At 37.9% G+C, this 14126-nt stretch overlaps 1 protein-coding gene across 3 annotated transcripts in view; it reads right to left on the bottom strand.

Moving 5' to 3' along the window:
- LOC149028255 (exportin-4 protein) overlaps positions 1-14126 on the bottom strand; it is a 149007-nt gene that overhangs the window by 75195 nt on the left and 59686 nt on the right. For 2 of the 3 annotated variants that reach the window (XM_089135523.1, XM_089135540.1), the window contains exons 19-20: positions 13225-13300; positions 3420-3656 (exon numbers count right to left, since the gene is read on the bottom strand). In XM_089135523.1, the coding sequence (XP_088991649.1) occupies positions 3420-3656; positions 13225-13300 (313 nt within the window). The remainder of the gene's footprint in view (positions 1-3419; positions 3657-13224; positions 13301-14126) is intronic. The other variant, XM_089135533.1, reaches the window with a different exon arrangement.

The following is a 14126-nucleotide window of genomic DNA, read 5'->3' as shown; positions in this document are numbered from 1 at the left end:
GTATTTCTCAAGTTGTAGGGGGATTAAACAAGGGGACCCACTCTCACCATATTTTTTTCACCCTGGCTATGGAGGCATTCTCTGGAATCATGAGAAGATTGGAAGTGTATGGTTAGATATATGTGTCCAGTTGCAAATCTGCAAATATTTCCCACTTGATGTTTGCAAATGACCAGCTGATTTTTGTGAAGGCATAGAAGATTCGATCCCTGGCAAGTATGGGGTCTCTTATTGAGTTTGTAGGCTAAACGGGCTGCATTTCAATAATTATGTCCTCTATTATTTTACGGGTTTCTTTGAAACCAAGTAAATTATCAGGTATTTGGGTGTACCTCTTCCTTTAGGGAAGCTTTCAGGTGGAGATTGCAAAGCTGTTCTTAATAAAAGTACGAAGGAGGCTAGAAGGATGGAAAGCCAAAGTTTTGTCTTATGCAGGGTTACGGCTGCTAAAGCCAGTTCTGCAAGGGTGCTGCATTTACTGGACAGGAAATTTTGGGCTGTCTAAGAATGTGATCTCCAAATTGGAATCCATCTTTTCAAACTTCCTCTCGAGTGGTCCCTCCTTGGAAAGAAAAACGCATTTATTGACTTGGGATGGAGTGTGTAAACCCCAAAAAACGAGGGAGGCCTTGGGGGTTAGACGCATAAAAGAGACGAACGTCAAAAGAATTTTGAAACGATTTGGTGGATAGCTTCTATATGGTATATTGTAGGTATTTAAGACACCCCACATTTGCTCCTGGGTTTGGAGGAATGTGCTAAAGTATAGGGATAATGCCAAGCCCCTCATTCAACACATCATTTGAAAAGAGAAAGGAACATATATGTGGCTGGATAATTGGCACTCAAGTGGCATCATGATTAAAAGATCTGGGGATAGGATTTCGTTAAAAGTGGGTTTGACTCATATGGAGAAGGTGGATAAGTTTCTCGTGAATGATGGGTGAAGGAATTGTACAGGGGTGACCATGAAACTTGCGAAATGTCCGGAGGTTCCCCACACAAGTGGAAAGGCTGCCCTAGAAGGATAATGATTTGGTGGTTTGGAAAGGAAATGCTTCTGGCCAGTTCACAACAAAATCTGTACGAGAATGTGTTGGACAAAGTGCTAAACAGGTTGGTTGGTTGTTTGGTTCACAAACAATATCCTTAAGCAGGCCTTCATTGCTTGGAGATGTCCTGAGGATATACTTCCAACCAGGGATAATCTACTGCAAACAAATATCCTACTGCATTCATAGTGCAGCTTGTGTTGGGCTGGCATTGAGAACAGATAGCACCTTTTTTCCAGTGTCATTTCAGTTCCCTGGGGTGGGGATACATTTATGGAAAGCTAACCAAGGAGAGAAGAAAGAGGATACAGCTGCAAAAGGCAATCACTTAATGTTGACCACCTTAGTACCCGGTGGACCCATTGAATGCATAACAACTCTGGCTTTCTGCTTGACCATCCAATTCATCTGGACTGAGAGAAACTTCAGGATCTTCCAGAACAAGCCGAGGACTACAGGCAAAATTGTGTCAGCAATGGTAGATGACGTTCAGCATAAGTGGGATGCTAACCCTCTTGCTTGTGAAAGAACTGACTTGACTTCTTAGTAGTTCTTACATGGCTGAGAAGTGGAATATACAGGTAGACTGGAAGTCTCAGCTGTGCCTAGAGCTTGTTCTTGGTTCAAGCCTCCTTGATATATCGTTGCACTGCATTGTAATGAGGATTTGATCAACTCAGCAGCTCTTTATGAAGGAGTTACAAGGAATGAAGGAAGAGATCCTATTCTCGCTTTGCAGGTAAGGGAGAACAGCTTTCAGTATTAGCTATGGAGATGAAAGCAATATGAAGGCTTGAAGATTTGCATTGTTGGTTGTTTCAAGTTGGCAACAGACATTATTAATGGAGAATCCAAGGGCCATGAACAGTCCAACTTTTGAAAGGCGAAATAAGACAGACAGCAATTGTCCTTCATGCAGCAAAACCAGCTAGCTGATTTCATGACTGGCATCCAGTTGAAAGAGAGCCAGGTGGAGTGGGTACCTAGTGATTTTCCCAGAAGCTAGTGGACCTTATTCAGAAGGATGTAGAAGCTCAGGTTTACTTTAGAATGTAATCGGTGCCCTCCTTTGACGGTATCTCATTCCCCTGATTAAGGGTCCTGAAGATTGCCTTTTATCCCCTTTTTCTAATACAACAACAATCATTTATCAAAAATTGATGGAAATTAGAAGAACAAAGATGTCAAACCAAACGATGTAGCTGATAGAAGAAACTTGGAGGTTTGCTGCATTTTCCAAAGGAAACTACAGAATAGGGATTATACAGCTTGAATAATGCACATAAGAAGGTCAAAGATGACAGACCAAACGATGTAGGAAGACTGTGTGATGAATTTAATAATGCAAATAAGAAGGTCAAAGATGACAGACCAAACGATGTAGGAAGACTGTGTGATGAATTTAATCAGAGCATATCTTCAACATATGAAAGGAGCTTAGCTTTCCCCAATTTGAGTCTTTTGTAGATGTAATCCAACTTGAGGGAGCAGAGGTGGGCAATCAACCAAGAGGGACAAGGGGACTCCTAGATACTTAACTAGGGACAGTCCCAAGGGTGAGGCCAGTCAAGAGAGGAAGGGTAGCAGAGACTCAGTCAGAGACCTAGAAAAAGGAAGAGCTACATCATGTCTATTGATTGATTATCAGGAGACCTTGGCAACCATAGCCAAAGATAACTCAAACAGAGTCCTATCTGCAGCAGCCAATAAAGACAGGTCGTCATACCAACTAGATGCCAATAAATGTTTTTCCTTGTGGCAAGGTATATCTATCAATCCGATGAAGGAAGTCTCTTAAAAAAAAGGCACTTTTAAGCCTCAAACAGCCTCCTAAGGCGGCTTTAGTCAAACCTTTCATGGAGAGGATATTCCAGAGCAAGGCTGTTGTTTATCCAGAGAGGTACAGTATTATCAAAGCTCTTGTTGCCTATATTGATGACATTGAGGTTGCTGGGAGCTGAGATTAGTAAGTTTAAGTCCTACGTAGCCCAACACTTCAAGATTGAAGACCTTGAACTCTTGAAATACTTTCTCAGGAATTAGGTGTCAAGATCAAAGGAGGGTGAAAAATATTTACCAAAGGAAGTCTGTGAATAAAAAAGGTAGTTTCTATTCATCCCAAGAAAGAAAGAAAAAAACTCAGTTTAAACCCAGGAAAATAATCTTTGCATAACCAGGTCACAGTAAAATCTGTCTTTATTCTTCTTTTTGGATAATATACTAAGTACTAGACAGAAACCATAAAAAGATCCTACTTTTAAGATTTTCACCAGGAAAGTAAGTGATTCAAAATTAGGTATATAGAAACACAGGCACAGTATTCCATTAGACCTGTCCTGGAGACGGAATAAATGTATACGTATTTACCTGTAGCTGTTTCTCGCCAGGAAATGAAACAAGGGTTGTCATGGAAATTTTAATGATAATATCAAGCACAAGCATTCCTTGATTATGCTCTCCAAAAAAGGTAAATAAGGCCTTTTCGGACAGCTGCAAATGAGGTTGGCGATCACTGTCATGACCTGAATTAAACTTGCTTTGGCACCCATCTTCAACTGGCATTAAATATGTATCAGACCATCGTGCGAGGAACCAGATAACTGCCTGTACAGAGCAGCAACTTAAACAGCTAAAAAAAATTAACTAGATAAATGCAAAACAATGACAAACAAACGAAGCCAGCAGAATAAACCTTTGATTGCATCAAGTAAATCTCGATACAAATGGCAAAGTTATGGAAGTAATCACAATGTGTGAAGTTTTCATGCCCTTTAAGCCAGAAAAATAAGGCCCAATAGCTTCATGTCAGACGGGATTCTAATCCAAATATATAGGTATATTGGGTGGGTCGTACTTCATTCTAAATTTGAAAAGCAACTTCAAGGACGAGTCCAAAGCCCACCAAGGGCATCAAAACCTGAACTTAATGAAGCCTCAAAACCCAAAATGGGATTCAAAAGCTATGCAAGATGGTTCATTATACTACACTCCAGTTTCCCTGGATTCTTCCAGTCAGGGGAGATGGGTTTTCTACACCATTAGACATGGTTGATAACTTTTAAGTCATATTTCACCTAGAACACTGCGACAAATAGTGATAACCTAAGTTGACCTGATGCAGCCTCAATTAATGAGCCAGTCTTCCAAGTTCCAAGATCTTTTAAAGGACCTGACTCAAAATGGACCATTGAGCATACGCATGGCCCAAGGCAGCTGCCTTGGTGCACATCCCTTGGACAGTCTTCCTTGGAGCGCAAGTCGTCTACTTTCCTTTTTTTAAACAAGGTTCTTTAGTCATGAAGAGTTAGACAATATAGAACTTTCTATTTTCACACAATTTCTATTTTCATGTTCTTTCCTTTTTAGGAACTTTCTATTTTCTATTTTTTGTAAGGAGTACTATTAGCTTCCTTTTATGGAGAGCAAGTTAACTTGCTTCTCAAGTTGTAATTCATCCTAGTAGCATGATAAACAAAGGAGGCTGCGATTCTAGGCTCTCTTGCTCGAATTGCAGTTCACGGTTGCAGATTCTTCATCTTCCTTTCTTTTTTTTTTCTTCTTCATTCTCTTTCAAGTTCAGCTACTGTTTTTGGTTTAATATTTGTTTATTAAGGCTTGTGTACCAACATGGTATCAGAGCTATATTAAATCAAAACGGGGCTGTACTCAGTTTTCTCTGCTGAAGTCCTTTTTCAGTGATTCCTTACTTTGGTGAGCAGTCACCTGTTGGTGTACTAACTTTATGTTAGATCAGATGAGTATATAAACTGATCTATTCTATTTCTTACCTCCTACTCATCCCAGAACTTGATTGATTGCTTTGTTCTATTATTCTCTGCAGTTCTACATCCTTCTGCAGATCTTCTTCTTTTTTTCCTTTTCTACAAACACCTATTCGATTCTGTGTTGCATAATTTTTCTGCTATCCTTCTTCAAGTTCTGGGCTGTTTTATATACTCCTATACACTATGTCTTCAGTCACTGTCTCACTGATGCTTTAAAATTGAGCATTGCTGAATCCAAGGGCTCTCAAGGAGATATAGTGAATGTAAAGATTACCTCCATCAAATTAAAAGGTAGCTCTAATTATTTGTTGTAGTCTTAAGTGATTCGTGTTTACCATGGTAGAAGATCTCGCTCTCGAGAGAGATCTCGCCACCTTGAAAAAGAGAGATCTCGACCATCTCGGTGAGATCTTGGTCGAGATATACAACTTTTTGGCGTCAACTCGGTGGCCCATCTCGGTGGGTTTTAGGGTCCCAATTGGGTTGAAACTTGGTATTTAGCTTATTTAGGGCCTTTTGAACACGTTGGTGGCCTTGGATTTGTTAGAAACAACCCTATGTATGATTTATAATCCTACCCATAGTGTGAAACCGAAATGTAGTAGGATTAGGGAATGCAATGTTATACAACATGTAATATAGAACCTTTAAGGCATATATATGAAAAGCAAGTATATCAAATGCATCAACTAACTTAAATGTTATAAAATTCCATCCATATGAGTATCACAATCTCAATTTTTAAGTATAAAATAATTATACAACCATTAGAAGTTCTATATAAGTCATTAAATCATAAATTCATAAGACAAGTAGAGAATGATTGATCTTCCTTGTTGTAGATGTACTAAGAGTAGTTGCAAGTGAAAATTCAGCCAAAATCCACAAAAAAAAAGGTAAAAATTGAGAGTTCCAAGGCGAGATATGGCGAGATCTCGAGCGAGATATCCCAATTTGCTGCTCTCTCCCTCCATCTCGTCTCACCAAGCTAAAAAAACGAGATATCTCACGAGATCTCGCCGAGATCTCCCACCATGGTGTTTACATTCTTCCAAAGGTTAAGCTTAAGTTCATTGAGAGTAGACCTCCTCTTGAATCTGACAAATCCTATCCTGGTTAGACTCAAGATGATGCAATTATTAAAATTTGGTCGTGAAACAATATGGAGCCTGAAATTGCTGCAAATGTTATGTTTCATAAAACTGCAAAGGGGATATGGGATGATCTACAAAAGAAATATTCCATAGCAAAAAAATATGACTCATATTTATACTCTTTATGAGAATATATTTCAGTTTCAGCAACGTGATAAGTCACTTCAGGATTCTTACCATTCTTTTAAAGGTATGATGTTTGGGGCACATGCTTATTTCCCCAGAGGAGATTTTCAGCCTCTTACTCAGTGGTGGAGCCACGTTGGGACCGGAGGGGGCCATGCCCCCCCCCCGGATTTTTTGAAATTGTAAATATCGTTGTTTTTTTCCTTATTTCTCTATCTTTAATTGTGAAATACCACTATTTGGCCCCCTCCAAAAATTAAAATTAAAAATCTAAGATAAAGATGATGGGTACAAATGTCATTCATAATTTTTATCTAATGGTTATCATTAAATCCCTAGTTTTAAGGAATAAAATGTTAAATTCTAATTAAAAACTAACTCACGATCCATGAATTTCTCCTTATATATTTTCTCCTATTTTCATTTCTGTTTATTTTCTCATGAATCTCCTCTTTTATTCCTATTTTTTCTCTCTTTTTTTCTCACACGTCTCACAAAATATTGAAGTAGTTAGCAAACTTTTGAATTTTCCTAAATCTTCTCCACATCAAGTATTCACTCTCTCTTTCTCAAATTATTCATTTATCTCTCTCACACTCACGAATTTTCTATTAATTTACCTAATTTTTAATGTAGACTCCACATTAAAATATAATAATATATTCTGAGATGAGACCTACAATGGGTCCCACATTGGCCCACATACATTCGCCCCCCCCCAATGTTCAATCCTGGCTCCGCCCCCGCTCTTACTACTAATATTGAGAAACTTAAAACTCAAAGGAATGAATTTTTTCTGTCCAAATTTCTGGTTGGTTTAAATCCTGAACTGAAGTCTGTCAAAGGCCACCTCCTAGCTGGTGAACATGTTCCTAACCTTAATGACGCCTATTCTAGACTTCAGCAGATTGCCTTACCTGAAAGGGGTTCCTCTAGAGATAACACTAAGGGAGATATTTCAGCTTTTACTACTTCTCGTGAAAGAGGATGTGGTCGTGGTTCAAGGGGAGTTAGTAGACCTCTTGAAAATCGTGGTGTTCAACAGTTTGATAAGGCATATATGCTTTGTACTCATTGTGGTAAAACTGGACACTTGGTGGAAGCTTGTTGGGCCAAACAACTTGCCAACATGCCACTTTAGATGGTGGTATTGACATAGTAACAAACAACAATACTGGTTCTGGATATTCTCAGGGGACTTATCTAAGACTCTTCAAGATGATGTAAGCCAAATCTTTTGCCGTTTACAAAATATTGAGACCACACTTCCACATCAATTGGTTCTTCTATGGCCAATCTTTCTCATGCAGGTAACACAGCTCTTCTCACTTCTACATCCACCCCTTGGATCATTGCTTCAAGGGCTTCTTCTCACATGATTGGTAAGTCATTTCTTTTTAGCTCATTTTCTAAGTCTACAACTAGTAATTCAGTTATGTTGAGAAAAACAATTAGGGTAGAATGACTTATTAATCAATGTGATCTCAAGCCCTCTATTTATAATTAAGTGGAAAGTACACTATTACATAAATACCCTTACTTGGGTAACAAGAAACAGAAATTTACATGAATAAAAACTATAATAGAGTTGGACTCCTAGTAGAACTCAACCAACAAGTTACCATTGCTAATGGAACTTTCACACCTATTTTGGGCACTAGAAGTGTTTATCCTTCACCTTCTCCTTACTTTGTCTTCTGTGCTTCATGTCACAAATTTTCCCTTTAATTTATTATCTGTTAGCCAGCAAACTAAAACATTGAATTGTTCAGTAACCTTCAGTCCTAATTCTCGTGTTTTCCAGGACCTTCACACAAGTAAGACAATTGATGGAGGGTGTGAAAGGAACGGACTCTACATCTAGATTATGTTGTGCCTAATACAGTTCTCTCTAATGATGGTGTAGATGCCCAATGGCACTATCATTTAGGCCACCTTTCCTTAGCTAGATTAAAGATTTAGTTTCCTTCTTTAAAATCAGAGTCTAGGTTAAATTGTAAGGCGTGTGAATTGGAAAAGCACCTTTGTGCCTCTTATCCTCAACGCTCTGTTCCCCATGGTTTTTGGTATTTTGTTACTTTTGCGGATGATTTTTCACGTGTTACATGGTTATATCTTCTAAAAGATTGAACAATATTCTTGCCTATATTTAAAAATTTTATTCATAAAGTAACGAATCAATTTTCTCTTCCTATTAAAAGTTTTAGATCATATAATGCTTTAGAATATGTTCAAACTGATATCTCTAAGTTGTGTGACTCCCTCGCAATGATTTATCAAACCAGTTGTTCATTCACTTCCCAACATAATGGAGTGGCTGAACACAAGAATTGCCTCCTCTTAGAGTTTGCACATGCTCTTCCAATTCAGATGCATGTTCCTAAGAATTACTGGTGTGATGCAATTTTAACTGCTGGTCATTTGATTAACCGAATGCCCTATGAATTTACTTTTGGACAAGTCTTCGTTTTCTATTGTTTTTCCAAATAAAGAACACTTTTTGGTTCCACCCAAAATTTTTGTTGCATGTGTTTTGTTCATATACCTCATACTATGGATAAACTTTCTCTCCCATCAGTCAAATGTATTTTTCTTGGGTACTCAAATACGCAGAAAGGTTTTCAATGTTATGATCCAGTACATCGGAAACAGTTTTTCAATGTGGATGTAAATTTTTTTGAGGATACCACATATTATACTAATCCATCTTTGCTTGATGAAAACCATTTTGAATGATGCTCCTCCCATTCCTCTTTAGTTTCTTTATATGGCAATGTCCCACTACAAGTTTATACGCGGAGGCGTAAACTGGCGTAGCGTATTGTGCATTGTACAGATCCTCATGTTGATACTGGCAGCTCTCCATTAAAGGAGGTTGAAGCTGGCCCTACAGAAGTACCTTCTTTATCCTCTCCACTAGCGGATTCATCTAGTGGAGATCCCAATCCTACTTCAGATGACTTACCAGTTGCCTTGAGAAAAGGTATTCATACTTGCACTTTATATCCTCATATTGTTTATCTTGTTTCTAATTATGTTTTTGTTTCTCATCTACCTCCCAAAGTTCGTTGCCTTGCTCTTTCTTTTTCTATCATTCGTATTCCTATGCATCAAAATTGAGGCTCATAAGAACCCTCACTAGAAAGTTGCTATGGATGTGAAAATGGATGCTTTATAGTCTCGTCATACATGGTCTTTAGTAGATTTGCGTCCTTGAAAAGATGTGGTTCGTTGTCGGTGGGTCATGGGTGTATACTGTAAAGTATCATTCTGATGGTACAGTTGAATGGCTCAAGGCTCGCTTGGTTCCTAAGGACTATAAACAGACATATGGTGTGTATTATTTTGAGACTTCATCTCTTGTGGCTAGACTTAATTCTGTCCATGTGCTGATTTCTTTAGCTATTAATTATGATGGCCTCTCTTTTAGCTTGACAATAAAAATGCCTTCTTGTATGGTAACCTCAATAAAGAGGTGTATATTGAGCAACCTCAGGGGTATGTTGCTCAAGGGGAGGATATTACCCGTGTTTGTCGGTTGCATAAGACTATTTATGGACTTAAACAGTCCCCAAGGGCTTGGTTTGAAAAATTTAGAAAAACTATAGAATCTTTTGGATTTACTTATTCTAATCAATCTATTTTTGTTAGACAATAGGGTGGTTGTGTTTGTTATTATGGCTATCTATGTTGATGACATTATTCTTTCAGTCAATGATATTGGGGCTATCAATACAGCCAAGGTATTCTTACATAAATCTTTTCAAACCAAAGACTTGGGTGATCTACAATTTATCTTATAAATCAAGGTAGTCGAAGTAAACAAGGAGTTAGTTTGTCCCAAATAAAGTATGTGTTGGATCTTTTGGAAGAAACTGGTATGCTTGTCTCTAAACCTATTGATATTCTCATGAATCCTTAATTGAAGTTAGAAGTGAATGATGGTGACTTATTATATGATGTCCATCACTATAGAAGTCTTCTTGGGAAACTGATTTATCTCACTGTCACTCATCCAAATATTTCCTTTCCAGTTAATGTGTTAAGCCAGTTTATGCAGTGCCCTAGATAGGCCCACTGGGATGGAGCTATGAGAGTGCTTCGATATCTCAAGAGCGTGCCAGGTAAGGGGTTGGTCTATCAACTAAACAAGAGTATGGATTTGGTTGCATTCTCTGATGCAGATTGCGAAGGGTCTGCATCTGACCGTCGATCTACTACAGGATATTGTGCATTTCTTGGTGGAAATCTTGTAACTTGGAGTAAGAAATCGTCTATTGTTGCCCATTCTAGTGCTAAGGCAAAGTATAGAGCCATGGCCTACACAGTTGCCGAGTTGATGTGGTTTTGTTCCTTATTGGAGGAAATGGGATTTTCAATTTTCATTCCTATGAAAATGTTTTGTGATAATCAAGCTACTACTTACATTGCTAGTAATCAATTTTTTCATGATAGAACGAAGCATATAGAGGTTGACTATCACTTTGTTCACGATGCAATCAACAAGAAAATCATTGAAACCCCCTTCGTGAGTTTTATTGATCAGCTGGTGGATTTTTTCACTAAAGCTTTGTTCAAGCCAAGTTTTCATTCTATCTGTTGCAAGTTGGGCATGGGAGACCTATATACTCTAGTTGTGTGAAACCCCCTTCGTGAGTTTTATAGTACTTGGACCATGCGTATTCTCAATACTCCAGCTTTGTTCCTTAGTCATGAAGAGTTAGACAATATAGAACTTTCTATTTTCACACAATTTCTATTTTCATGTTCTTTGCTTTTAAGGAATTTTCTATTTTCTAGTACTTTCTACTTTCTAATTTTTGTAAGAAGTACTATTAGATTCCATATATGGAGAGAAAGTTAACTTGCTTCTCAAGTTGTAATTCAGCCTAATAACATTATAAATAAAGAAGGCCGCAATTCCAGGCTTTCTTGCAAGAATCGCAGCTCACTGTTGCAGATTCTTCATCTTCTTCTTCTTCTTTTTCCTTTCTTTTATTTTCTTCTTCATTCTCTTCCAAGTTCAGCTACTGTTTTTGGTTTATTAAGGCTCGTGTTCCAACATGGACCAACAACATCTTAGAAACAAGGGGTGAGTATTCTAGAGATGGTAAATTAGGGTCTCAAATGGGCTCAAATCTTTGGTGTAAATGTAGATAATCATATAGAGATATGATCCCCTAAGTCTGGTTGGGTTTGAATGGTTAAATTAGAAGATTTTATGGGAGTACGAAAATTGAAGAAAATGTTTATTTCTTGAGAATGGGTAGTCAAAATGAGATAAAACTAGAGTTTGAGGTCATTTAGGTTGGGGGGATGATGTACCTAAAGTGTGGACAGATCTAATGGCTACATTGATGTAGATTTACCTTTGAATTTTTGGTCTCTCAAATTCAAGAAAACCAAAATAAAAGGCAATATGAGAAGGGAAATGCAATGTAGGCTGCTAGATACCTGTTAGGAGAGCCTTGTAGAGCTTTGGGATGAATGGAATGGCTTCTTAAAGGCTGTCTATTTAGCCATAGCAAAGATCTGGGCTCAAACTAACCTTAGAACTTCAAGAGTCTCTTGAATCTTACCCCTACACCAACCAAATTGAACAAAACAGTATGCAGCAGCATAACCCAGATAATAACTAAAATATGAGAAGCTTCATTAACCATATCATAGTTGGGTGCATTCCCATATTTATAAGTAACAAGCTAGAGTACTAATCTAATTTGAACACTTAAAAGAACTCTTTAAGTCAAAATAGAAAAAAATTGATATAGACTGGGGACACTTAAAACTGAAATCAAAACACTAAAAAGAGTATTATGCCCTCATAACTTAAGCTGGCCAGAATGTACATAATTAGACCAGTTTAACTAATTCATTCACTTATTTCCGTCATTAACCCAGACAAAACTTTACGGCCCATAGAATAGGCCCATGACCACACACAGGTATTAAACAAAGGCCCAAGACTCAGATCTATCAACCCTAGGTTGATCTCATAGGAAAAAAGGCCAATTTGTGCTGGATCTACATAATGACATTTTCCAGTATACGTCCTGTGCAAGTAGTTATATGGTTCTTCTAATGGATGGGTCACTTAATACAACTGTCTACAAAGTCACGATAGCATTATCATGCCAATATCACCACTAGACCATCTAAGGAACTATTGAGCTGCTGCAGCCCATCACAAGTTCACAATGCGATGAGTGTCAGAATATAGCATGGTTTTCAATAGTGCAACAATGTTTACACTACCTCTATGGCTCTATACATCTGGAAGGAACAGAAATATTTCAATACCAAGGAGGCCAAATTAAAGATCGAACCAAAATTTAAGCCCTTGCCTTGTTATGTTATCTTTTAACCCTTATTTCACTCTTAGTTATAAAGTTTTTATGTGATCTTGCAAATTGCAGTTTCAAACCAACATTTACTTATGACAAAACAAAATCTATTTAGAAAGACAAAACGATGATGAAGATTGAAGACTGAAGATTCACCAACAACACAGACAGTTTGAGATCAGCAACCCTAACCAACGAAACAAAGGAGTGACAATCAAAAGAGCTTGAACAAACAAATTAAACCTAAGACACTTTAAGAGGTCAGCTATCCTATAGATAACCCAGGAAGGACCACACCTTCTTACCCAGAACATTGGCAATCTTAATGCATCCAATTGCTGCATTGAAAGATATGCTTGCCACAAAATTAAATAGTAAATGTCTAAAAAGACGGGTAAGTTAAAGAAAAATCAATTTTGTTCTTCCGACAATTACTGCCAATTCCATCTCCTTCCATCATGATGCTGTTATGAACTTACAACCCCTTTTTGAAGCCAGATTCAAACCCAGAGGCATCTTTAATCACCCCTAATGCCCAGGAAACCAGAGTAAATTCTAAAAACAACCCCACTGTACCCCTATCCATCTCCTATTTCACAAAGGATCATATTTCCTAAGGAACAACCAGATTTGATGCCCAATCTGGCCATCCCGTCCCCAAAATTCTGATGGTGTTGTGGCTGCACAGAAGTGAATTCCACTCCCACTACGTTCATTGTGTGTGAAGAATTAAGGAAACAGAAGAATTTTGATGCATTATTACCTCCATAAGTCGAGGACTGAAAAATGCCACTCTAGTTTCTGGATCCAAACTCTGTTCTGCAAACTTAAGGATGGAACTGCATCAATTCACAAATAAAATCAATGACAGCAAAGCATATTATTGGGGGGTGGGGAGAGAGAAGGTGACTAGACATTTTCTGCAATATAATGAACGTAAACCATGCTTTTTTCAATCACATAGGGGAAAACAAGGCCAGCAAATGATTTCCAGCTCATGTACCATTTTTTGGTGTTATAACTTGAGCTTATTTCTTTTGTGGCTAAGGTTTTACCATGGGCATGACCAGGTAACTATTCCTACACAGCATGCTGCCTGTTTGTTCCCAACCCACTTGAAACCACACGCCATCCTCCCCCAAAAAAAAAAACCCAAAACATGCAAAATAAAAACATTATCAATCACAGGTATGCGTAATTCAGAACCTTCTAGAAATTTTTGGACCATTTAAGAGGTCAAAACCTTCAACCAATAACGATAACACAAAAGCAATTAGTTGAATTAAAATTTTACAAGCTTGTTGAAATACAAAATCTAACTCCTCACCCCCCCCCCCCCACATGTTATACATAGAAATGCACGTGTAATATATGCATGCACACAAATCTGAGTCAACCTAGATTCCTGGACAATAGGGGTCAAACAGTTCTACTTCTACCTGCAGGCCCTGTGCCCATTTAATGACAACACTACCAAGTTCCCAATAACAGAGAGATGAGACACATTATACTTTGAAACCAGTAATACTGGATTCTTTTACCATAATAATATTGTCCTCGAAAATAAATAAAAAGTAGCCAACCTACCATGTCTATAACTCCAAAATTCAGATCAAGCTCTGACGATCATGGATTGTTCTTATTAAAAGCTTACCAACAAACCCA

The sequence above is a fragment of the Hakea prostrata genome, chromosome 1, assembly GCF_041222555.1.
Source record: "Hakea prostrata isolate BN-2017 chromosome 1, UWA_Hpros_2, whole genome shotgun sequence".
In the NCBI taxonomy this organism is placed as follows: domain Eukaryota; kingdom Viridiplantae; phylum Streptophyta; class Magnoliopsida; order Proteales; family Proteaceae; genus Hakea; species Hakea prostrata.
This window is presented reverse-complemented; position numbering and strand designations above follow the sequence as displayed.